Consider the following 27,354-nt stretch of genomic DNA (forward strand, 5'->3'; position numbering starts at 1 on the left):
TCTACTTCAGGCTGGGCGCGGTGGCTCAAGCCTGTAATCCCAGCACTTTGGGAGGCCGAGACGGGCGGATCACGAGGTCAGGAGATCAAGACCATTCTGGCTAACATGGTGAAACCCCGTCTCTACTAAAAAATACAAAAAACTAGCCGGGTGAGGTGGCGGGCGCCTGTAGTCCCAGCTACTCGGGAGGCTGAGGCAGGAGAACGGCATAAACCCGGGAGGCAGAGCTTGCAGTGAGCTGAGATCCGGCCACTGCACTCCAGCCTGGGCGACAGAGTGAGACTCCGTCTCAAAAAAAAAAAAAAAAAAAGAGTTCTACTTCATCTACTGTTTACTGCAAATCCTGCCGTTAGGTCAAAACAAGCTTGATGCTGCTTTGTAACACATACCACAAATCCTGTCCCTTAGTTGCCTAAGGTATATAAGCCCTGGGACCATGATGATCCACTAAGGGATCCACCATCTTATCTTGCAGCCACCCGGAAACACGGCTTCTGCTCCTGTGTATAGGGCCCTATTAAATGTTTGTTTCTGAGAAACTGGATTTGTCCACCTTTCTTCCGCCTCTCAGTTTCCTCAGCTTTTGTGGCTAGGTTTGCATAGACCTGCCCACCACAGAATCAGAAGTCATGGCCTCAAGACTGGGGCTAGATAAAGCAAACATGAGAGCATAGATATTAGAGCCAGAATGTGTGGGGTTTTCATCCTGTCTTTACCAGTCACTGTGACCTCAGGAAAGTTATTTAATCTCTCTTTATAAAACTTTTTGTATGTAAAATGAGGATAATAGTATCTACCTCAAAAAGTTATTATGGTTAAATGTCTACAAAGCATTTTAAACTGCCTGGCATCCAGTGCTATGTAAGTGTGCAACACAAAATAATTCTGTTAAATGCCTAAAAACTTGAGCCTTGAAAACTAAGGTGGTCAGTCCCATGAAATTCCAGAGGTCTATATATCATGATCTTATGAACTCTTTCTCTTATAAACAGGGGAGGAAAAAATAAAAGGAGAATATCATAAAATTACCCTCAGAAAAATTCCTGACCAGGTCTGTCTCCTTCTTGGAGTGTCTGAGCTTAGAATGCTGTTACGCAGAATCAGATGAACTCCAGATATATAAACTCTGACACTCTGAACTTGGCCTTAAGTACCTGCAAAGACCCAGGATCCATTTGTTAACATTCAAATGACCACTGTGTTTGTTGTATAAAGGGAGCACTGGAGTTAGCTATTAGAACACTACTAGAGTCATTTTTGTCTGTCTCTTTGGAGACAGAGTCTCATTCTGTTGCCCAGGCTGAGACGCAGTGACATGATCACGGCTCGCCGTAGCCTAAACCTCCTAGGCTCAAGCTATCCTCCTGCCTCAGCCTCCTGAGTAGCAGGGACTACAGGCACATACCACCACACCTGGATAATTTTAGTACTAATTTCTAGAAATTGAGAGACTAGATTAGGCAACCGAGTTTAGCTCCGAGTTTACAACTTCCTTAAAATTTAGCATAAACCAATGAGCACCCTGACAGAGAGGAAATGAACATTGAGCATTGAGTTTTTGTATTTTTTGTAGAGATGGGGTTTCATCATGTTGCCAGTCTGGTCTCAAATTCCTGGGCTCAAGCAATCCACCCATTTTAGCCTCCTAAAGTGCTGAGAACACAGGTGTGAGCCACTGTATCTGGCTGGCATTTGTAAAAGGAGTGATAAAGAATGGGTTCCTATTTCCATCAAAAGAGAATACAGGCCAGACACAGTGGCTAAGGCCTGCAATCCCAACACTTCGGGAGGCTGAGGCAGGAGGAATGCTCGAGCCCAGAAGTTTGAGACCAGCCTGGGCAACACAGGGAGCCCTGTCTCTAAAAATAAATAAATACATAAATAATTTTTTTTTTTTTTTTCTGAGACAGAGTCTCGCTCTGTTGCCCAGTCTGGAGTGCAGTGGCCAGATCTCAGCTCACTGCAAGCTCCACCTCCCGGGTTTATGCCATTCTCCTGCCTCAGCTTCCCAAGTAGCTGGGACTACAGGTGCCCGCCACCTCGCCCGGCTAGTTTTTTGTATTTTTTAGTAGAGAGGGGGTTTCACCGTGTTAGCCAGGATGGTCTCGATCTCCTGACCTCGTGATCCGCCCGTCTCGGCCTCCCAAAGTGCTGGGATTACAGGCTTGAGCCACCACACCCGGCCAAATAATTTTTTAAAAAAAGACAATATAGTACACGGAGAGAATAAAATGTCTGAGTCTTATTTTTAAAAAAACTTTAAATGACTTCGCAATTTTAAAAAAACTTTGTGGCCAGGTGCAGTAGCTCACGCCTGTAATCCCAACACTCTGGGAGGCCAAGGTGGGCAGATCATTTAAGGTCAGGAGTTCGAGATCAGCCTGGAAAATATGGTGAAACCCTGTCTCCACTGAAAAATACAAAAAATACCGTGCCCAGCCAAAAAAAAAACTTTCTTATTTAAAAAACAACGTTGGCCAGGGACAGTGGCTCACGTCTGTAATGCCAGCACTTAGGAAGGCCGAGGCGGGCAGATCACCTGAGGTCGGGAGTTTGAGGCCAGCCTGATCAACATGGAGAAACGCCATTTCTACTAAAAATACAAACTTAGCCAGGCGTGGTGGTGCATGCCTATAATCCCAGCTACTCAGAAGGCTGAGGCAGGAGAACTGCTTGAACGTGGGAAGCAGAGGATGCAGTGAGCCGAGATCGCATCACTGCACTCCAGCCTGGGCAACAAGAGCAAAACTCCGTCTCAAGAAAAAAAAAATATATGTAATTATATGCAAACTACTTATGCTCTCGGCAAATACCTCATCTGTAAGTGGAAAGATACTGCTTACCTTGTGTGAAAGCACAACCTGGCTCCTCATGAGTAGAGGCTGGTATGAATCCTTCATCACTCTATACCCAGTGTCTGAGAGAAAGCAGGTGCTCAAAACAGATTTATTAAACAAATTAATACATATACATACTTATGTAGAGAACTAATTACTGAGGTCCCTTGTTGATCTGAGGAAACAAAGTTAATAGCACTATCACTGGAAGTTTAATGCCAGAGGGTTGTTGGTATGTAGTGAAAGGAGGACAGGAGATCAATGACTGGTTAAAAGAAAATTGAATTTTGCTTATATTTGTCAAAGTCTGTTTCTTCATAGAAATAGATATTTTAGAAATCTTTATAGATATTTTTAAGACATGAAAAGCTATAATAACACTTTACTATGTCTATGCAAATACACATTGAAACAATATAGGAAGATTTCAATAGCCAAACTAACTGTACAAAAAATAAACAAATTAACTTTATTATGTTGCTACTTCAACTTCAGTCCTTACATTGATTTGTTTTTTAAAAAATACCGGTTTGAAACACATTACTGAAAGTGAGTATACACAATAAATAGAAAATAGGGATGCATAGTGCTGGAGACATTCAACCAACTTATCTTCATCTGTTGCCTACTGTTGTAGACAAAATTTGACACACAATTAGCATAATTGAAAGAGCAGCCAAACTACCTCGGAGAAAGTGGCAAACTACTGGAAAAGTAGCTTAAAGCTCTGGACCACTCACCAAAAAAAAAAAAAGAAAAAAATTCACTGTTTATCTGGGAGCTAGCCTCATTATGGCAATGAATTTATCTACTAGTCATAAGAACAATTTTTAAAATATCAAAAGTCCCAGGGAACCTTCACTAACAGCTTTTGTTTTTGTTTTTTGTTTTTTTTGGAGACAGTCTCCCTCTGTTGCCCAGGCTGGAGTGCAGCAGGGCGATCTTGGCTCACTGCAACCTCCACCTCTCGGGTTCAAGCGATTCTTGTGCCTCAGCCTCCCAAGTAACTGGAATTACAGGTGTGTGCCACTATGCCCAGCTAATTTTGTATTTTTAGTAGAGATGGGGTTTCACTATGGTGACCAGGCTGGTCTCGAACTCCTGACCTCAACTAATCTGCCCACCTCAGCTTCCCAAAGTGCTGGAATTACAGGCGTGAGCTACTGCGCCCAGCCCAAAGTTTTTACTTTAAATATATAATTACTCAAATATCCTAAGCCATATGGTAGGCCCTATAACAATAAGTTACAAATAGTCTGAATTTAATAACTTAAGTGTGATATGGTTAATATAATACATACTGCGTGAATATCTTAACTAACCTCTTTCAGGTAAGGTGGTAATTAAAAGGTTTAAATTTACAGTTTCAACTTCTGCTCAGAAGAATCATGCCCATATTCTAGTAATGGTGATGACATCCCATTATTGTAATGCAGAACATGATAATGTCCATATTATTTTGAATTATACTTGATTGAAGAAATAATTCTATGTACAAGTGAGTCTATATTCTATGTGCAAATTTTCAATGGTGCAGGTTTATAACCAAAGTTGCGTTTAACAAATGCTTTCTGGCTTCTGAAAACATGTCATGAAAATACTTCCTAAAAGTGAACACACTAAAGTTAGAAGCAGGTGACACCAGTTCTTTTTTGCCTTTATGTGTGATGGACTTCATGAAGCATTAACTCCCGAGGTATATTTGTTTCTGGACCATACAGCTTACATGCTCTTCTTTCAAAGGCAGCTACCATCTGCTTCACAACTTCATCAAAAAACAATGTGGCAAGCTGAGAATGTAGAAGTGATCGAAATTCAAAAGAAATCTGTAGAAAAATATTGAAATTATTTTTTGCTTTTTTTTTTTTTTTTCCTGGAGAAAGACTCTCGCTTTGTTGCCCAGGCTGGAGTGCAGTGGCATAATCGCGGCTCACTGTAGCCTCAACCTCCTAGGCTCAAGCAGTCCTCCCACCTCTGTCTCCCAAGTAGCTGGTAGTAGAGGCACATGCCACCACACGTGGCTAATCTGTGTGTGTGTGTTTTTTTTTTTTTTTTTTTTTTTTGCTAGAGAAGGGGTTTTGCCATGTTGCCCAGGCTGATCTCAAATTCCTGGGCTAATGCATTCTGCCCACCTCAGCCTCCCAAAATGTTGGGATTACGGGCATGAACCACTGTGCCCAGCCAGAAATTTTTTTTTAAAACTAAATCTCCACTTAGGACAGTGGTGTTCACACTATGAACTAAGTATCTAAGGCAGAATTGTGTGGATGTATGTAGGTGGGATTTTTAGCATCCCCCGAAAAGAAGGAATCTTCTTTTACTGCAACAAGCACAACTGCTGGCATAATAAGCTTACATAAACAAGGCCAACCAATTTTATTCCAAGGGAAAAAGTCTGTTTCTTAAGAGAAGATTGGGCCGGGCGCGGTGGCTCAAGCCTGTAATCCCAGCACTTTGGGAGGCCGAGACGGGCGGATCATGAGGTCAGGAGATCGAGACCATCCTGGCTAATACGGTGAAACCCCGTCTCTACTAAAAAATACAAAAAACTAGCCGGGCGACGAGGCAGGCGCCTGTAGTCCCAGCTACTCGGGAGGCTGAGACAGGAGAATGGTGTGAACCCGGGAGGTGGAGCTTGCAGTGAGCTGAGAGCCGGCCACTGCACTCCAGCCTGGGCAGCAGAGCAAGACTCCGTCTCCAAAAAAAAAAAAAAAAAAAAAAAAAGAGAAGATTGGACAAAACCTTTGCTGAATACATTAATCACTATGCCTTCTTATTAATGTGCCCCTTTTAGATCCATCCTATCCCACAAAAGAAAATAAGGAAGGGAAATGATCCTTCTCATAGGTATCACTGAGAAGCACCAGCAGTAAGAGGAGGCTGGAAGTGGGCATGCATGTGTGCCTAATCCACAGGGCAGATGGTATAAGTGGTTTAATTTTTTTTTTTTTTTCTTGAGACGGAGCCTTGCTCTGTCACCCAGGCTGGATGGAGGGCAATGGCCCAGTCTTGGCTCACTGCAACCTCAGCCTTCCAGGTTCAAGCAATTCTCCTGTCTCAGCCTCCAGAGTAGCTGGGACCACAGGCACACGCCACCATGTCCAGTTAATTTTTGTATTTTTAGTAGAGACAGCGTTTCACCACGTTGGCCAAGCTGGTCTCAAACTCCTGACCTCAGGTGATCCACCCACCTAGGCCTCGCAAAGTGTTGGGATTACAGGCACGAGCCACCACGCCTGGTCATGTGGTTCAATCTTAAAGTAGCCAATGATTTGGACAAGCTTGTCCAATCCACCTTATTTTGTAGTTGTTGTTTTGTTTTGTTTTAGGCTTTTAACAGCCTGAAGCCATGGGTTTGTTTCTGTCTCTAGTGGTAAGTGGAAAAGAGGGATGAGGAAGTGGCTTTACTGGCCCAACCAGAAACAGAAACTAAGAACCCATGACTGTATTCTCTCCCTTGGATACCCTTTTAGAACTTTATTTATACCCTCTCATTGTTCCATATAGAATTCAAGACAACTGGTTTGAGAACTGTGTTTTAAGGACCAAATATTCTCTAAATATTAAAATGTTTACTTTTCATTATGAAATAACTTCATTTTTGTAAAAGAAAACCTGCAAAACAATACAAAGAATTCCCATGTACCCATTACTCAAATTTCCCTATTTTAATGTCTTCAATAACCATACTGTAATTCTCAAAATCAGAAAATTAACAGAGGGAGTTACTACTACTAGATAATAATGCTATTATCTAATTTATACAGACCTTATTCAAATTTTCCGAACTGTCTTTTGAGACAGTGTCTCACCCTACCTCCCAGGTTGGAGTGCAGTGGTGCAATCTCAGATCACTGCAACATCTGCTTCCTGGGTTCAAGTGATTCTCCTGCTTCAGTCTCTCAAGTAGCTAGGCCTACAGGCATGCACCACAACCGGCTAATTTTTGTATTTTTAGTAGTGATGGGGTTTCGCCATGTTGGCCAGGCTGGTCTCAAACTCCTGACCTCAAGTGATCTGCCCACCTCGGCCTCCCAAAGTGCTGGGATTACAGGCGTGAGCCACTGTGCTCAGCCCCAATTGTCCTATTAATGTCTATAAAGATTTAATGAAAATTACTCAAGAGCTGAGAACAGCACACGATAATTTAGTCAAAATTGCCACCATTTCTTAAAATTCAATGCCTGAGTTGCATGTACAGAGAACAACTCCCATATTACCTGTTGGCAAAGAAAAACCACAACTTGCTTTAAGTTTGCTATAACTAAGATTACATGAAAAAAAAAGTTACTAGGCTGGGTGCGGTGGCTCATGACTGTAATTCCAGCACTTTGGGAGGCCAAGGTAGGCGGACCTCCTGAGCCCAGGAGTTCAATAACAGCCTGGGAAACATGGCGAAAACCCGTCCCTACATAAAATACAAAAATAAGTGTGTGTGGTGGCGGATTCCTGTAGTCCCAGCTACTTGGGAGGCTGAGGTGGGAGGATCACGTGAGCCAGGGAAGCAGAGGTTGCAGTGAGTAAATATCACAGCACTGCACTCCAACCTGGGTGACAGAGTAAGGCCCCATCTGAGAAAAAAAAAAAAAAAAAAAAAAAAAAAAAAAAAAAAAAAAAAAAAACAACAAAAAACCAGAAAGTTACCAGACTCTAGATTCAAAAAAATGAAAAAAACCTATTACCTTATTTCTGCATCTTTTATTTTTAAATTTAATTTTTTTGAGACAAGGTCTTACTCTGTTGCCCAGGATGGAATGCAGTGATGTGATCATAGTTCACTGCAAGCTCGAACCCTTGGACTCAAGCGATCTGCTTGTTAGCTTTCTCAGCAGCTAGGACTACTGGTGGGCACCACTACACGGGGATAATTTTATTTTTATTTTTATTTGTTTTGAGGCAGTTTCGCTCTTGTTGCCCAGGCTGGAGTGCAATGGCACAACCTCGGCTCACTGCAACCTCTGCCTCCCGGGTTCAAGTGATTCTCCTGTCTCAGCCTCCCAAGTAGCTGGGATTATAGGCGCATGCCACCACGCCTGGCTAATTTTTGTATTTTTACTAGGGTTGCATCATATTGGTCAGGCTGGTCTCGAACTCCTGATCTCAGGTGATCCGCTTGCCTCAGCCTCCCAAAGTGCTAGGATTACAGGCGTGAGACACCCCGCCCAGCTAATAATTTTATTTTCAGCAGAGACAAAGTCTTGCTATGTTCCCCAGGCTGGTCTCAAACTCTTGGCCTCAAGTGATCCACCTGCCTCAGCCTCCCAAAGTGCTGGGATTCCAGACATGGGCTACTGCACTTAGCCTGTTTCTGCATCTTATATGCAATGTGTTCTTTCATTTGATGTTAATTTAAAACTATTAAGTACAAAACTGTTATTAAGCTGGTCAAAAAGTCATGGAATGTGTCTTATAATCTACAGATTTGTAAAAAACAGAAAGTAGAGAATGAAGAAATATTCAAGGTTGCAAGAAATAGAATAAAAAAGAAATGTTCATTAGCATTTATGCAGAAAAAGGTCTTCAATATAATTATGGCCTCTGTGTTCTAAAAAATGATTACTTTTTACCAATTTTACCTTATTAGTGAAACAAATCAAAGGCTTTATGAGACTTACTGAAAAATCCAAGGTACAAGTTCTTGGGTAGCCAGGAAGACCTGGGCTAAAACGCCAAATAGTCTCCAAATGATTGAAAAGTCTCCCATCAGTACAAGATGCCTAGAACAAAATGAAAAAATAAAACCACAGTTAAATACCTTTGCTACTGGCCAGAATCTAAGAATCTACCATGATTGAGGCTGATTTCTTTCATAATAATTTTTATAGGTCAGACCACAGGAGATAAAGAGATCTAATTTTTAGCTTGGTATTAGGAAGTAATGTCTTGCCAATATTAGCCTTTTTTTTTTTTTCTGCAGGGATCCCCAAGATTGCCAGTTGTTTTCTCTTCCATTGCTAACACCTGCTTTGCTACTTAGCTTTCCTTCCTCTAGCAGCAAAAAAGGGAGCTTCTTGGAAGCTTATTTCCAGCTCTGCTACATATAAGTGATCGTGAACAAGTTAAATCCCCATACCCTTTATTTCCTTAATCTGCAAAATAATACCTACATCATGAGATCGCTGAAATGTTAATAAGGTACCTGGTACACATTTATCTCCTACTCAAAGACTTCTCTTATTAATCACATATAGTCTTTCCTTCACTCTTTGCTCCTTATTCCTAGAGGCCTCTATCTAGTTTTCCTAACTGTGTAGTCCTGGCCCTTAGAACTGATCCATTTCTTTCTGATTTTTTCAATGCACATGTATATTTTATATTCAGTAGGCACACAATCACAACACTTAACCATACTATGTGCAGTGCATCTTGGTAGTTCCTATTTTGTATCATTAAAAAAATACTTATTGTGACTGGATGTGGTGGCTCACACCTGTAATCCCATCACTTTCGGAGGCCAAGGTTGGGGGAAGCACTTGAGCCCAGGAGTTCGAGGCTGCAGTAAGCTATGATTATGCCACCGCACTCCAGCCTGGGCAACAAAATGAGATTCCCTGTCTCTTCGAAAAAATTTAAAAATTAGCCAGGTGTAGTGATGCATGCCAGTAGTCCCAAGTACCCAGGAGGCTGAGGTGAGGGGACTGCTTGAGCCCAGGAGACTGAGGCAGCAGTGAGCTATAATTACGTCACTGAACTCCAGCTTGGGTGACAGTCTTAAAAATAAATAAATAAATAAAAATTTATTGAGATCCATGAAAGAGTTGCCATCTGCAATGTGACAATGGTAACCAGAACCATAGTTACTAGTTCATTGTTAGGACTGATGATGCTGGTTATGACCCTGAGTGACGCTCAGCTTTTTATTTTTACTTTTTCCCACCTCAGCCTCCCAAGTAGCTGGGACCACAGGCGTGTGACACCACGCCCAGCTAATTTTTTTTACTTTTTGTAGAGCTGTGTTCTCCCTATGTTGCCCACGCTGGTAATGAACTCTTGGGCTCAAGTGAACCTCCTGCCTTGGCCTCCCAAAGTGCTGGGATTACAGCATGCATGAGACACCTCACCTGCACAAATAACCCAGAGCATTCCTGAAGTGCACAAGTAATTTTTAAGAGCATCAAGAGTCTATAATAAAATCTTGTTATTTCACTTGCCCAATTTTAGGATAATACATTCTGCCTTTCTTTACAATCATTTAAGAAGCTTATAGGAAATTTAACACTAAAGGATAAACAGGTTTTGGGAGTAAAGGATAAACAGGTTTGGGAGTCAGTTCCTCTACTTTTTTTTTTTTTTTTTGAGACGGAGTCTCACTCTGTCACCCAGGCTGGAGTGCAGTGGCGGGATCTCGGCTCACTGTAAGCTCCGCCTCCCAGGTCCATGCCATTCTCCTGCCTCAGCCTCCTGAGAAGCTGGGACTACAGACACCCACCACCACACCTGGCTAATTTTTTTTTGTATTTTTAGTAGAGATGGGATTTCACCATGTTAGCCAGGATGGTCTCCATCTCCTGACCACATGATCCACCCCCCGACCCTCCCACCCCCCCAGCCTCGGCCTCCCAAAATGCTGGAATTACAGGCATGAGCCACCGCACCCGGCCTCCTCTGACTACTTTTATACAAAATCTGGCAGTATTTCACTCACTTCAATTATCTAGCCCAAGGATGCACAGATTTTTACTGTTATGTTTTGACAGGAACAGTTTGCCAAAGACCTCATTTCTAAGAGCAGAGATACTGCACAGTAGAAGTTGTCACAGTAGAAGTTGTCACTATGATGACCCACTGTTCTGATGACTGTTCTGAGAGAACTGATCCAGACCATTATATAAACTAATCCATATAAAATGTTTGTATCACGAAGCAGGCAGTAAAAGTCATTGAACTGTTGCCTTCCTGAAAATGTTCAAGGGCTTCTGGCCATTAAAGATTACTGTAGACTAGAATTACTGACATATTAAGTGACAGGCATGTTTTGGTCAGCTAATAATTCGCAGAACTGTCACATGGCTTCTGTTCTTCCCTTATAATAATTTTTACTGTATTGGGTAAAAAATAACAATAATTATTTTTACTGTGTTGTCTATTGGGTATTAAAATCCAGAACCTGGCAGGGCATGGTGACTTATGCCTGTAATCCCAGCACTCTGGGAGGCCAAGGCAGGTGGATCACCTGAAGTCGGGAGTTCGAGACCAGTCCGACCAACATGGAGAAACCCCGTCTCTACTAAAAATACAAAATTAGCTGGGCGTGGTGGCACATGGCTGTAATCCCAGCTACTCATGAGGCTGAGGCAGGAGAATCGCTTGAACCCAGGAGGCAGAGGTTGTGCTGAGCCGAGATCGTGCCATTGTACTCCAGCCTGGGCAACAAGAGCAAAACTCCATCTCAATCAATTAATCAACCAACCAAATCCAAAACATGGGCAACAAGAGCGAAACTCCGTCTCAATAAATAAATAAATAAATAAATAAATAAAATCCAGAACCTAGGCCAGGCATGGTGGCTCATGCCTGTAATCCCAGTATTTTGGGATGCTGAGGCAGGCAGACCACCTGAGGTCAGGAGTTTGAGACCAGCCTGGCCAACATGGTGAAATCCCGTTTTTACTAAAAATACAAAAATTAGCTCAGTCTGGTGGTGCGTGCCTGTGATCCCAGCTACTCAGGAGGCTGAGGCAGGAGAATTGCTTGAACCCAGGAGGCAGAGGATGCGGTGAACCGAGATCATGCCATTACACTCCAGCCTGGGCAACAAGAGTGACACTCGATCTCAAAAAAAAAAAAAAAAATTCTGGAAACTGAACCCAGGAACAACTGAAAGTTGAGCATATATTCTCAAATATGTCTTTAAAAAACAAACTAGCATTATTATATGAGGCAGCTTATAATGAAAAAATAGGGGGAAGGAGAGTGGGAAAAAAAAAAGAAAAAATAGTTTTGGAGTCAAGACACATGCAAGTGTGAATTTGCCCAAGGTTCTTAATCTCCTTAAGCTTCATAAAATTGAGATAGCTATGATCATCTAATGCAGGTTATTATGAAGATTACTTTTTTTCCTAATACAGTTTATCCCCCCTTAGCTGTGCTGAAAGTTACTCTAAGATTATCATGAATGTCTCTGAATCTGCAATAATCCAAGAATACAGGTAGTGAAAGCTTCATAAGTATGGAGCCCTCATGACTCCCGTCATTACAGTATTGCTGTTGAGGATACAGAGATGAAAAAGACAGGGGCTCCTTCCCTCAAGTACCACAGTCTTGTCAAGGAGAAATCCTGCTGAAGAAATACATCCCAGAGTGATAAGAGAAAGCATGAATAAAGCACCGAAGAATCACCAAGGTAGTGCTACTTAATCAATATGAAAGGAGAGAAAATGACCCCAGATGGTCAGAATTTGAAGGAATATCAAGAAGGTAAGTGCATTACAGACAGAAGAATAAGCAAGATACAAAGGCACATGGCTGTGGAATAGTACTGCACTGTGCATTCACGGAACTTTTAAGACACACGGTATTAGCTGAACATTAAGTATAGTATTACGTGGGAAGAGGGAGCAGGGAAGTCAATGGGTCAATGTACAATGATAAAGAGATTTACTTTATCCTGTGTGGTTTTGTTTCTGTTTTGTGTTTGTTTTAAGATGGAATTTCGCTCATTGCCCAGGCTGGAGTGCAATGCCGCAATCTCGGCTCACTGTAACCTCTGCCTCCTGGGTTCAAGTGATTCTCCTGCCTCAGCCTCCCGAGTAGCTGGGATTATAGGCACCCGCCACCATGCCTGGCTAAGTTTTGTATTTTTAGTAGAGATGGGGTTTCACCACGTTAGCCAGGATGATCTCAAACTCCTGACCTCAGGTGATCCACTCATCTTGGCCTCGGCCTCGGCCTCGGCCTCCCAAAGTGCTGGGATTATGTGTATTAGCCACCTCATCCAGCCTGTTTGTTTGTTTTTTAGAGATGGAGACTTACTTGCTATGTTGCCCAGGCTGGAATGCAGTAGCTATTCACAGGCATGATCACTGTACATTACAACCTCAAACTCCCGGGCTTAAGCAATCCTTCTGCTTCAGCCTCCTGAGTAGCTAGGATTACAGGTGCATGCTACCAAACCTAGCTTATCCTGTAGGTTGTAAGAAGGCAGGGGAGAGAGGCTGGGCCTGGTGGCTCACGGCTATAATCCCAGCACTTTGGGAGGCCAAGGCGGACAGATCACCTGAGGTCAGGAGTTCAAGACCAGTGTGGCCAATATGGAGAAACCACGTCTCCACTAAAAATACAAAAAAATTAGCCAAGCATGGTGGCACATGCCTATAATCCCAGTTACTTGGGAGGCTGAGGCAGGAGAATCACTTGAATCCAGGAGGCAGAGGTTGCAATGAGCTGTGATCATGCTACTATACTGCAGCCTGGGCAACAGAGCAACTGTCTCAGAAAAAAAAAAAAAAAAAAAGGCAGCAGGTTCGGAACGGAAGAAAGGCAGACAGCGAGGAAGAAATGAGATTTATTTAGAGTTCTTTTAGTTAGAAGCTGCATAATATTTATACTAAGATTTAAGTTCTGGACAGGTGCAGTGGTTCATGCCTATAATCCCAGCACTTTGGGAGGCTGAGGCGGGCAGACCACGAGGTCAGGAGATCGAGACTATCCTGGTTAACACGGTGAAACCTCATCTCTACTAAAAACACAAAAAATTAGCCAGGCTTGGTGGCGGGAGCCTGAAGTCCCAGCTACTCGGGAGGTTGAGGCAGGAGAATGGCGTGAACCTGGGAGGCAGCGCTTGCAGTGAGCCAAGATCGCGCCCCTGGAGGTGCCACTGCATTCCAGCATGGGTGACCCAGTGAGACTCCATCACACACACACAAAAAGATTTAAGTTCTAAGGGACTGAATGGTAAATTGAGCTCAGGAAACAAAAAAAAAATTAAGATTATAGAAATATTCACTGGTGTCAGACAGCTGGAGTCTTGGCTCTGTAACATTGGAAAAGTTTTCTATCTCTTCTAAGCCTTAGTTCGCTTAACTCTAAAATAAATAATAACCCTTGAATCTCAAAGGGCTGTTGTGAAAATTTGAGTAATTCAAGTAAAGCAGTAAAATGGGCTCAATAAATGTTAGCTATTACGAGAGACAGTAGTTTAAACACTCTGAAACAATGAGGCAAGCAGGTGAAAACATCTGCAATAATAGCAAAATCCTAGTCCACAACATTTCAAGTGGAATTCAAGTTTTGAGGGTAAGAATAGGGCAGATAGGGTCTTAGCTTCATTGAACAGTGACAGTGTTCTCTTTCTCTTTCTAGCTGCACCAGAAAGAGCACATCTGAGAGCTGCACCCCCTTCAATGCCTAACAAAGAGCTGACTAAGGTATTTGGCTCTGGCCAGTTACCAAGAAATGATATCATCATGAAATCCTGTGGGCAAAAAATAACTCAGTTTTAAAAATCTTTGGCCACTACAAAATAGGAATGCAAAAGAAATATGCATTATTGCATGGAATTCTGCCTTTTTGTTTTTAAGGCTGGTACCCTTTTCTATATGTGTATCCACCTCTGACAAGCATAAGATGATTAATATAATGTAAGAGGAGTTGGCATTTCAGTACCCGGTACTTGGCAGGATAATCTCAATAATGTTTATATATATATACATATATATATATATATATATATATTTTTTTTTTTTTTTTTGAGACAGGGTTTCATTCTTGTTGCCCAGGCTGGAGTGCCCTGGCATGATCTCAGCTCACTGCAACCTCTGCCTCCTGGGTTCAAGTGATTCTCCTGCCTCAGCTTCGAGTAGCTTGCCACCACATCGGCTAATTTTTTTGTATTTTTAGTAGAGATGGGGTTTCACCATGTTGGCCAGGCTGGTCTCGAACTCCTGACCTCAGATGATCCATTCACCTTGGCCTCCCAAAGTGCTGGCATTACAGGTGTGAACCACTGTGCACCCCCCAATATTTTTATATTTTTTCTTTCCATTTTTATTTAATTTTTTTGAGACAGGGTCTCACTCTGTTGCCCAGGCTGAAGTGCAGTGGCTTAATCACAGCTCTCTCTAGCCTCAACTTCTTGGGTTCCGATCTCAGCCTCCTGACATATTTCTCTTTGTTTTGTTTTTTTGTTTTGTTTTGTTTTTGAGACGGAGTCTCGCTGTGTTGCCCAGGCTGCAGTGCAGTGGCGCTATCTCCGCATGCTGCAACCTCTGCCTCTGGGTTCAAGTGATTCTCCTGCCTCAGCCTCCTGAGTAGCTGGGACTACAGGCACGTGCCACCATGCCCGGCTAATTTTTGTATTTTTAGTACAGACGGGGTTTCACCATGTTGGTCAGGCTAGTCTCCAACTCCTGACCTTGTGATCCGCCTGCCTTGGCCTCCCAAAGTGCTGGGATTAAAGGGGTGAGCCACAGTGCCATGCCTGTATCTTTTCTACCTTTGTTTATCCTCTCACCACTTTAATTTTGTTCCTTCCTTCTTCCCCACCATTCCTTCTTTAATTTAAAAAACTATATATTTAGTAAACAAATTTACTCTTCCCCCAATAATAAAGTATTTAATTCATATTCTAAAACAGCTGAAAAATTAAAACATTTCCCACTTGGGTGGTACAAGTGATCTGTCCTATGGGTCAGTAGTCCTCAACAGAAGGGAAAAAAAGGGAAAAGTTTCCCATTCCCATATTATATTCAAACTTTTATTTGGAGAATGCTAATATTGTATAAAGTAACACAGTTAGGAAATGTAATACATTTTTTACCTTCCTCCTGTTAGGTTAAATAAGTTTTTTTAGGTTATTACACTTTAATCCATTTGACAGAGTTAATATATGGAAGAATATTTAAAAACAACAAAAAACAAAACTGTTACCTTTACTAAATGAGGTTTCACCAAGGTTACTACTGATGTATAGCGCTCCAACACAGGTGGAAATCCAATTTCTAATCGTGTTTTACAATATCCAGATCTCTTTGATATAACATCTGATTTTTTGCACCAAGGAACAAAATGCTTGTAATCCTCCATTCCCGATACTACATCATACATTTCCTGCATTGAATATCTTTAAAAAATAAAAATAAAAAGAAGTATTAACTCCATCCAGTTATATAATATACACATACTTCAAAGTGAATATGTATAAAACTTACTGTGTATGATAAATAAATCATTCAACACATATGTTGAACCACATTCTGGAATTAATGACTTCAAAGCAGCACAGAAAATAAAAGGGTCTCTAAATAAATAATATATAGGGTATGGCAGAGATCACAATTTAGCATCTCACAAGTTGAATGTGATACAAAGAGGTAGTTTTTTTTGTTTTTTTTGAGATGGAGTCTCAATCTGTTACCCAGGCTAGAGTGCAGTGGTATGATCTCCGTTCACTGCAACCTCTACCTCCCAGGTTCAAGTGATTCTCCTGCCTCTCCTGAGTAGCTGGGACTACAGGCACGCACCACCACGGTCAGCTAATTTTTCGTATTTTTAATAGAGACGGGGTTTCACTGTGTTAGCCAGGATGGTCTCGATCTCCTGACCTGCTGATCCACCCTCCTCAGCCTCCCAAAGTGCTGGGATTACAGGCATGAGCCACCATGTCCAGCCTAAAGAGGTAGTTTTTACATTTTTAGTAGCCAGCATTTAAAAACTGAGAGTATGGCCAGGCGTGGTGGCTCATGCTTGTAATCCCAGCACTTTGGGAAGCTGAGGTGGGCAGATCACCTGAGGTCAGGAGTTTGAGACCAGCCTGGCCGACATGGTAAAACCCCATCTCTACTAAAAATACAAAAATCAGCCAGGTGTGGTGGCACATGCTTGTAATCCCAGCTACTCGGGAGGCTGAGACATGAGATTTGCTTAAACCCAGGAGACAGAGGTTGCAGTGAGCGAAGATCATGCCACAGTCTGGGCTACAGAGTGAGACTCTGTACACCACACCTCTCTCTCTCTCTCTGGCTACAGTTCCCTGGGCTATAGAGTGAGACACTGTACACCTCTCTCTCTCTCTGAGACCCTGTACACCTCTCCCTCTATCTCTCTCTCTCTCTCTCTCTCTCTCTCTCACACACACACACACACACACAGAGTAAAGCAAACTAAATCACTATTTTTGTAGTTGCCGTTTCTCTTTTTAACAGGTAACACCTGTGGCAATGATGTCCGTCCAAAGATTTGCACTCCTTTTACATGGTGCTGTTGCTAGGAAGTACCTGCCCATCAGAAGCAACAATTCCCAGTCCTCATTCCCACTGCATTTAGATGGGGTCACAATTAGCTGTTGCCAGTAATATCTGGGAGGAGCTGTTGTGCGTCACCTCCAGACCAATGTGATTAACACTATGAAGACTAAGTAATTACAGAGGTCAAAAGTTGGATGTAGCCTAGGTTTCTGAGTCACTACTTGGACTAGAGTAGACGACACACCCATTTGAACTCTACATGAGAAAAAAATGAACTCTTGGGTATTATCTATATGGCTGTTAGCATTACCTTAACTAATATAGAGACTAGCTAGTAATAAAGGTAAATTTAGTGAACAATGCTGTTAAGTCTTTTCCTACAGAAAAATAGGGAGAACAAAAGCAAATGAGTAAAATTAACAAAGTGCACTTTCACAAAGCTTCATGGCCAGTTAGGAGGAATTAAGAGCCATTTGTAGAAATTTCCCTATGGAGGGATGGTATATTACCGGTTTAGCAGAACTGTAGTGTCTTTACCATCTGCTCTATTTACGCCTATATGGGGGCCACACCTGGCCCATCACCTGTTTTTGTAAATAAAATTTTACTGGAATGTGGCCACACCCATTTATTTACATATTATCTATGTCTGCCTTTGGACTACAATGAAGGAGTTGAGCAGTCCCTATGGCCCACAAAACTTAACATAGTTACTATCTGCCCCTTTACAGAAAATGTTTACCAAAGGTTCTAGATGAGGAGCCTTAGTATGTATGTACTTATCTATGTACATCTGTATATGAAGCTATGTAAACATATGGCCCAATGTATCAGTAATGTTGCTAATATAGAAAAGAACAACGTACAAAAAATGTAGGTCATAATTTTCTTTACATGTCAAAGATTTAAGTCTATACTAAAGACTTACCACATAATTATATTCATTCAACAAATATTTATAAAATAGCAAGGGCTATGAAAAAGGCCAACCTAGGTCAGGAGCGGTGGCTCATGTCTGTAATCCCAGCACTTTGGGAGGCCACATGTGGATCACGAGGTCAGGAGGTCGAGACCAGCCTGGCCAACATAGTTAAACCCCGTCTCTACTAAAAATACAAAAACAGCTGGGCATGGTGGCATGTGCCTGCAACTTGGGAGGCTGAGGCAGGAGAATCGCTTGAACCCGGGAGGCGGAGGTTGCAGTGACCCAAGATTGCGCCACTGCACTCAAGTGTGAGACTCCATCTCAAAAGAAAAAAAAGAAAAAAGCCAACCTAGAAAAAAGAGCTTAGTCTGTAAGAAGATAATCCAGAAAGAGGCACGATACCCCACAGAAAATTGTGAACATGCTCTTTTAGTTAGAATTCTTGTTATATACAAACCCTAAAATTCTTCTCTCTGAATATTCTTTCCTTTTGTTTATTAATGGTGTAGTGATTTTGAAGAAAGTTCGTACACATATCTCCTTAGACAAAATTGAGGTATGTAGTGGAAGAGTTCTGCTCATCAGTATGCCACAGGAAGCTAAATATCTGAAAAGACAAAAATCACCTGATTTAGAGTGACAGTAAAAATTAAGAGGAAGCACAAATTATGGAGATTATAAAGTAATTATCACACTTTGGAAGGCTTTGCAACTTCAGAATGTTCCTGAAAAAATACACACACACACAAAAAGAAAAAGTACAGCTTCTTAAACACTGTTAAAAAACTAAAAATAATTGCTTAGTTAGGTTAGAAGCTTCTGGCATAAAACGTTATCTCTCCCAGAAAGTTGGCTTTCACTCTGTAGTCATGTGTTACAACTTATTCTTGCCATAAGCTTTGCTAGATACCCAAATCTGTTTTCCAATTTGTGTTGTCTACCTACGTTGTTTTCCCAGCTGGATCCACAGGTGTTTCTTAATTCTTGATCCACTCCAATGAGACTTAAAATTAGGTCTCAAATCTCTTGGCAGAGATCTGGTGGTCCTGTCAGTACTGATGCCAAGCATGGTGGCTCAAACCTGTAATTCCACTGCTTTGGGAGGCAGATGCATGAGAATCCCTTGAGGCCAGGAGTTTGTGACCAGCCTGGGCAACATGGTGACCCTGTCTCTACAAAAAAAAACCTTAAAAATTAGCCAGCTATGGTGGCATGTGCCTGTAGTTCCCGTTACTCAGGAACCTGAGGCAGCAGGATCGTTTGAATACAGCAGTTTGAGGTTGCAATGAGCTATGAATACACCACAGCACGGCAGCCTGGTAACAGGGTGAGACTCTGTCTCAACAAAAGCAAAAACAAAGCAAATAAAAACCAACTGTTGCTGTGTTCTCCTTTACCTCGCAGTCTCCATTTCAATGCATATATGTAAAAATATGTCTAGTTAACTAGAAAGTTATTGTTTGAGTTACTTCTATATACAAATGTTTGATAATATGCTTGTTCACCTAAATATTGTCAACTTTCCTTAATAAGATTATTACGTAACTGGCTGGGGGAGGTGGTTCATGCCTGTAATCCCAGCACTTTGGGAGGCCGAGGCGGGTGGATCACGAGGTCAGGAGTTCAAGACCAGCCTGGCTAACATGGTGAAACGCCGTCTCTACTAAAAATACAAAAAATTAGCTGAATGTGGTGGTAGGTGCCTGTAGTCCCAGTTACTCGGGAGGCTGAGGCAGGAGAATTGCCTGAGCCTGGGAGGCAGAGGTTGCAGTGAGCCGAAATTGTGCCACCACACTCCAGCCTGGGGAGACAGAGCGAGACTCCATCCCAAAAAATAAAAAATAAAAAAAAAGACAAGAAAAAAGATTATTACATAACTATTTGACACTAATAGTCATTGCTGGCCAGGATAATTCAATTTAAATTACCCACATATTTACTGAGCCCCTATTCTAAGTTAAGACTGTGCTAGGTACTAAGGATATAATGGTGAATAGAACAAACATAAGCCTTATGAATATTATATTCTAGGTGAAGATTGACTCAAAAAAGTGCTGAAAAAGAAATGGGGGGAGGGGGGAGGTGTAATTAGGACCTCCTTTAGACAGGGTGACCTACGAATCCCTTAAAAGATTTCAGTTGAGGCCGGGCGCGGTGGCTCAAGCCTGTAATCCCAGCACTTTGGGAGGCCGAGGCGGGCGGATCACGAGGTCAGGAGATCGAGACCATCCTGGCTAACACGGTGAAACCCCGTCTCTACTAAAAAAAAAAATACAAAAAACTAGCCGGGCAAGGTGGCAGGCGCCTGTAGTCCCAGCTACTCGGGAGGCTGAGGCAGGAGAATGGCATAAACCCGGGAGGCGGAGCTTGCAGTGAGCTGAGATCTGGCCACTGCACTCCAGCCTGGGTGGCAGAGCAAGACTCCGTCTCAAAAAAAAAAAAAAAAAGATTTCAGTTGAGACATAGGGGATAAGGAGTTAGCCATGCAAAGAGAGAAAAGATGTACATACATGATAACTGTGTGTGTGTATATGTATATACCAATACACATAGGCATTAGCAGCATTTAATGCCTCATTCCATTTATTTATACATATGAATACATAACATATATACATACATATATATGTAAACGAAGTGGATCGCACCACTGCACTCCAGCCTGGGCGACAGCGACTCTCTGTCTCAAAAAAAGAAAAAGAAAAAGAAAATACGACCCCAGGACGGATGCAGTGGCTCACGCCTATAATCTCAGCACTCTGGGAGCCGAGGCAGGTGGATCACGAGGTCAGGAGATCGAGACCACGGTGAAACCCCGTCTCTACTAAAAAAACACAAAAAATTAGCTCTGCCCAGTGGGGGGCGCCTGTAGTCTCAGCTACTTGGGAGGCTGAGGCAGGAGAATTGCATGAACCCGGGCGGCGGAGCTTGCAGTGAGCCAAGATGGTGCCACTGCACTCCAGCCTGGGGAACAGAGTGAGACTCCGTCTCAAAAAAAAAAGAAAATATGACCCCAAAGTATAAAACAAAACCTCAACTACAGGGAGACAAATTTGGGTTCTATAATACAATAAAGCACTTTAGAGCTATTTATAAAAATTGAATAGGCTTATTACAGAGAAAATGAAATAGAGGTCAATGAATGTGCTTAAGCTAAATACTACATGACTATCTGTTACAATGTAATGGAGACTGGGTGCGGGGGCTCACGCCTGTAGTTTCAGCACTTTGGGAGGCCAAGGCAGGTGGATCAACGGAAGTCAGGAGCTCGAGACCAGCCTGGCCAACATGGTGAAACCCTGCCTCTACTAAAAATACAAAAATTAGCCAGGCATGGTGGCATGTGCCTGTAATCCTAGCTACTCAGGAGGCTGAGGCAGGGGAAATGCTTGACCCTGGGACGCGAAGGCTGCAGTGAGCTGAGACGGCGCCATTGCACTCCAGTCTGGGCAACAGAGCAAGACTCCCCGTCTCAAAAAAAAAAAAAAAAAACAGTGTAATGGAAAAGAAACATAAACTGTATATGGGTGAACTTATTAGGACCTTTTAAGATTCTAAGATTCTTATATATTCAGCTCTAAATAACACTTTATGAATGAAAATATAAAAAAGCAAGATGGCTTTGTGAATTCTAAATTTTCTGGGACACCACAAGTAGTAGCTGATTTTCTAATAGTGGTAAGGGCATAATTCTATGTTTCGATACATACAATGTATAGTGATCAATCAGGGTAATTAACACATCCATCATCTCAAACATTCATCATTCATTTGCATTAGGAACATTCAATATCCTCCTTTTACCTATTTGAAACTATATATTATTGCTAAGTATAGTCATCCTACAGTGGTATAGAAGACGGGTCCCCAACACCCAGGCCATGGACTGGTACCTGTCCGTAGCCTGTTAGGAACCAGGCTGCACAGCAGGAGGTGAGTATTACCGCCCGAGTTCCACCTCCTGTCAGATCAGCGGTGGCATCAGATTCTCATAGGAGCAGGAACTCTATGGTGAACTGCACATGTGAGGAATCTACGTTGTTTGCTCCTTATGAGAATCTAACTAATGCCTGATGATCTGAGGTGAAACACTTTCATCCCGAAACCATCCCCCACCACCAACCTCATTTGTGGAGAAACTGTGTTCCACAAAACTGGTTTCTGCTGCCAAAAAGGTTGGGAACCGCGGGTATAGACCACTAGAAATGTATTCCTCCTAGCTAGCATTAATTTTGTATCCTTTAACAAATCTCTCCCTATCCCTTCCTTTCTCCCAGCTTTCCCAATCTTTAGTATCCTCTGTTCTTTTTACTTCCATGAGATCAACTTTTTTTTTTTTGAGATGGAGTCCCGCTCTGTCACCAGGCTGGAGTGCAGTGGTGCTATCTCGGCTCACCACAACCTCTGTCTTCCGGTTCAAGCGATTCTCAGGCCTCAACCTCCCAAGTAGCTACCACTACAGGCGCCTGCCACCACACCCAGCTAATTTTTGTATTTTTAGCAGAGACGGGGTTTCTTTTTTTTTTTTTTTTGAGACGGGGTTTCACCATGTTGGCCAGGATGGTCTCGATCTCTTCACCTTGTGATCTGCCCGCCTTGGCCTCCCAAAGTGCTGCGATTACAGCCATGAGCTACCGTGCCTGTCTGAGATCAAGTTCTTTTAGCTTCCACATATGAGAGAGAACTTGTCATGTGTAACTTTCTGTTCCTGGCTTATTTCACTTAACATAATGTCCTCCAAGTCCATCCACGTTGCTGCAAATGACAAGATTTCATTCTCTTTTTATGGCTGAATAGTATTCCCGTCGTGTATTAATATATACACTGCATTTTCTTTATCCATTCTTCCGTTTTGTTGTTGTTGCTGTGTTTGAGTCAGGGTCCCACTCCATCACCCAGGCTGGAGTGCAGTGGCACAGTCACGACACACCTCAGCCACTACCTGGGCTCAAGCAATTCTCCCACCTCAGGTCCCAATTAGCTGGGACCACAGGCATGCGCTACCAAGCCCTGCCAATTTTTTACTTATTTGTAGAAAAGAGGTCTCACTATGTTGTCCAGGCTAGTCTCAAACTCCTGATATCATGTGATCCTCCTGCCTCAGCCTCCCAAAGTGTTGGGATTACAGGCATGAGCCACTGTGTCCGACCTTGTTTGTTTTTTGAGACAGGGTCTGGCTCTGTTGCCCAGTAATGAGTGCAGTGGTCCAAACAAGGCTTACTGCAGCCTCAACCTCCTGGGTTCAATTGATGCTCCCATCTCAGCCTCCTGAGCAGCTGGAACCACAAGCTTGCACCACACAGCCAGCTAATTTTTCTGTATATATGTATGTGTATACACACACACACTTTTTTTTCCTCTTTTTTTTTTTTTGGTAGAGACAAGGTTTTGCCATGTTGTCCAGGCTGGTTTCATGAGCTCAGGCAATCTTCCTGCCTCAGCCTGCCAAAGTGTTGGAATTACAGGCGTTAGCCACTGCGCCCAGTCCCATTCATCTGTTGTTGGACACCTGCGTTGATTCCGTATCTTGGCTATTGTGAATAGTGCTGAAACCTTTACTTGAAAAGATGAGATCTTTGCTTCTAAAGAGGTGAACTGGGTACCTGGTTGACTTTTTACTATATATAAAGGTTCATGTGTTTAGTGGGAGTCAATACATGAACCTTTCTACCAGGTTCATGTATTGCCTCCCAGCCTACCCAAAAAAATACCCTTACACAATCTGATTACAATCCTAAGGAAAACACCTGTGTTTAAAGCAAACTAACAGGACATTTTCTGATCAATGTGCATGCTATAGTTACAGTGCCCTGGACAGCACATCTATTTTCATGCACTTGCAGGAATACTATGTCTTAAACTACGATATGAGGAGACACACATTCATATATACAGTTAAGCCATGAAATGAATACTGGACCACATGGAAAACAGTTTTGTCACTCGTCTTCCAGTACTACTCTCTCAAATACTTAAGTATAATAAAGGTCAGAATCTGATGACTAACACTGGAAATGAACTCAAACTGCTGCCCTCATTATCATAAACAGTATTTATCTTGGAACTGAAGCCTCAATTTGATCACTAAAGCAACTGTATTTTTCTCAAAAGCAAGTGTTGTTCATTTGCAAGACAACATTTTATAAGAGTAATACAAACAGATCTGAAGTATGACGTGGTTATTCTGCTTGAAATTACTTTTTGAAGTTACTTTCTAAAGCATGAGTAATTTTATGATTTTATTTGTCTCATCCAACATTTGTCTAAAGTGATTTGGATTTGGTAAGGTTGTCGGTGTTTTTAAAAATTCTTAATTGAATCTTTTTTAAAAAAAATTATTTCCTCGTTTCCCGTAGGGTTGGATCTTAATTTAATCTAAATGTCCTGGGGCTCAACTAGATTTGTGTTTTCTCTCCCCACCTCGTACTTTGTACACCTGAATTCATTTTAAACACACTAATTTTCAAGAACATTACAATGTTATTAATAAAAGGAAACTAAGTCGTATAAGTATGGTATCCATGTTCTGACCTCCATCTCCACCCCCACCTACCAAAAAACTGAACCAACGAGGAAAATCGAAAGCAGACTACGGTTCAAGGTTACAGGACCTGTAAGTTACAGCAGAGTGAAAAAATTCAGGTCCCTTATGTTGGCTATATTTAGTTTTGTAAACACTAAATGGCGAGGGCAAAGCACTCTTTCAGAAATTGGGAAAACACATCTGACCATCCGGCAGGTAGAAGGAATCGGAGAAGGCAGCTCCAGCCAAACCACAAGCTACCGTACAACCAGCAGCCGGAAACCCTTCCGCGCAAAGCTAACACTTTCCAACAGCAGTAGCAACAGGCCATAGGGGAGGAGACCGGAAGAGCCCCAAGGCACCAATGGCCAAATTGCTTCCAAAGTCGCTTCGCCGATGATTTCACCGCCTCTCAAGAGCGAAACGAGGCACGAACACAGCCTTGGGCCCAAGTGGATGCGCGCCGCTCTTGAGTCCCTCAGATGCCAAACGCAAAAGAGCTTTCTCCTCTAAAGACACGGAAATGCACCGAGTTCGGCTCTGCCTCACCCCCAAATCCTTCCGGTCCTCCAACTTGGCACCCAAAATGTAAAACTACTCTCGTCGCTGAGTCCCCGCTGTTGATTACCTGCCATTCCGCACGGGCGCTTGCGCCCGAGCGGGGGCGCAGGCCGCTGTCGCCGACTTCGGAAGGCATCCCGAGAACACCCTTCTCAACGCCGTGCGACCAGTCCGAGCTGCCATGATAGACGCTCCGAAGCCGGTCGTCACCTCCCAGACCAGCCTTGCAGCACCGCCCTCCTCTGTTCGGGCCGGCAGCCCGGCCCCGGTCCCTCCCAGCCAATCGGCTGGTCCCCTGCCGCAGCCTGACACGCCCCTTCTTCCCTTCCGGGTTGCACGTCGCTGACACACGCTCACTCTACGTAGGGCTGACTGTAAACGTTCCCGTCAGCCTGTCGGCCAATCGGAGGAAATGCAAGCCGGCCAGGACACACCTCTCTCCCCGGACCGACCAATCGCTTTTCCCGCGAGCTCGCACAATTTGCATAATACTCAGTGACTGCTCAGTCCACGCCCCGCGCAGGAATTTTCCTGGATTAACCAACCGCCTTGGCTCTTCTGAGGTCCGGTTCCGGTCGGGAGGCCAGTGACTTCAGCCCCTCCGGGGGTTGCGGGAAGCCCCAGGATTAGGGTGTTAATTATGTAACTGTCCAAACCCGTGAGCGCGGAGCCAAACAGGCCATCGCTCCTGGCTGCGAAGTCTGGCCGTTCCCGTCCTGCTTGTTAATGATTGTGTAATACAATGCCTGCTTTGCCTACCTCACGGGGTAATTATGAAGGCAACATAAGGTCCTGTCATTAGGAAAGAGCCTCAGTTATCCAGCAGCAGTTCCATCTGCCTTCTTCCTGCGTGGCCCAAATTTTAATTGGTGTTCTTGTATGGCTTAGGTTTCCCTTATACCATACTAATCAGACGACTTCGCTTTCATTTACTTGTTTCGGTGATCAGTCGTCAAGTCCAGACTTCTTGTTCCCTCAGTTCTCAGGTCTTAAGGTTTGTACGCCAATACTTTTCCTGCAAACTGTAATGTGAGGATAGCAATACTGCCTATTTAACATAGTTTGGGAACAGTAAATGAGATTGTTGATTAAATGTAGTCAGATATTTGTGTGGCACCTACTAGCTACTGGAGAAGTGAGCAAAAAGTCTTCACTGTCACAGAGCTTACATCCTAGTGGCGGAAAGAAACCAATTAGTTTATAATACAATGGCAGCTTGTTATATGTCCTGTAGACTGAACAGTAAACCAGGGTAAGGAGATGAAAAGGGAGGAATATGGTAGGGTGCTGTTTTATATAGGGTAGTTAAGAGGGGCTCTGAGAGGATGACACTGAACGAAAGCCTAAAATGAAGTGAGGAAGTGAACTCTGATTACTTGGGAGAAAATGACTTTCAGGTGTATGGAACAGCAAGCGCAGAGGCCCCAGGCAGGAACAATCTTGGCATGCTTGAGGAAGAGCAAGGAGTTTGGAGCACAGCGAGAGGAGGAAAGTGGTAGGAAATAAGGTCAGAGAGGTAGGTAGAGCTTTATCCTAGTGCCACGGAAGCCATAGTGTGCTACCAATTTTTTATTGTATTCTAAGTGTGAAGGAAAGCCATTAGAGTTTGAGGGCAGAACAGTCACTTGGTCTGATTTACATTTAAAGCAATATTCCAGCTGTTGTGTCTATGATTATTTTCTCCTCTTGCTTGGTTCACTGCAGTCACCCTTTACTAGATACTTTGTGGAGTAAATTGAAATCATCAGCTACAAGGTTTGTCAAACATTTTGCAGTACAACATATGATGTACTTGTAGACTGAGGTGGTTCTGTAGCTGCATGGACAATTCTGTATCAATTACTTTCAAATACACAATCCTTGCTCTTCTTTAAATCTTAACTTTTTCCAGTATTCAAGTAAGGTCTTCTTTAAAGCACATTTTCAGGCCAGGGGCAGTAGCTCATGCCTGAAATCCCAACACTTTGGGATGCTGAGGCAGAAGAGTCGCTTGAGGCCAGGAGTTTGAGACCAGCTTTGGCAACGTGGCAAGACCCCATCTCTACAAAAAAAAATTAAACAATTAGCTGAATATGGTGGTACACACCTGTAGTCCCAGCTACTGGGGAGGCTGAGGCAAGACGATCACCTGAGCCCAGAAGTTTGAGATCGCAATGAGTTTGTGATCATTCCACTGCATTCCAGCCTGGGTGACAAAGCGAGACCCTGACCCAAACCAAAAAGAAAAGAACATGTTAAATGACACCAAGGGGATACTATCTGCCAATTCCAGAATATGGGAAATTCTATAGAACAGGTCACCCAGTTTATTCAGTGAGTAAATAT

The 27,354-nt window shown here is 42.9% G+C and overlaps 1 protein-coding gene across 1 annotated transcript in view; it reads right to left on the reverse strand.

Annotated features, from left to right (window-relative positions):
* Positions 1 to 25,345, reverse strand: part of COQ10B (coenzyme Q10B) — a 31,096-nt gene extending 5,751 nt beyond the window's left edge. The window contains exons 1-6 of the mRNA XM_010381621.2: positions 25,097 to 25,345; positions 18,403 to 18,552; positions 15,705 to 15,897; positions 8,453 to 8,554; positions 2,844 to 4,663; positions 1,030 to 1,154 (exon numbers count right to left, since the gene is read on the reverse strand). Coding sequence (XP_010379923.2) covers positions 4,496 to 4,663; positions 8,453 to 8,554; positions 15,705 to 15,897; positions 18,403 to 18,552; positions 25,097 to 25,212 — 729 coding nt within the window. The 5' untranslated portion in view covers positions 25,213 to 25,345 and the 3' untranslated portion in view covers positions 1,030 to 1,154; positions 2,844 to 4,495. The remainder of the gene's footprint in view (positions 1 to 1,029; positions 1,155 to 2,843; positions 4,664 to 8,452; positions 8,555 to 15,704; positions 15,898 to 18,402; positions 18,553 to 25,096) is intronic.
* Positions 25,346 to 27,354: the final 2,009 nt, after the last annotated feature.

The sequence above is a fragment of the Rhinopithecus roxellana genome, chromosome 14 (assembly GCF_007565055.1).
Source record: "Rhinopithecus roxellana isolate Shanxi Qingling chromosome 14, ASM756505v1, whole genome shotgun sequence".
NCBI classification, from domain to species: Eukaryota; Metazoa; Chordata; class Mammalia; order Primates; family Cercopithecidae; genus Rhinopithecus; species Rhinopithecus roxellana.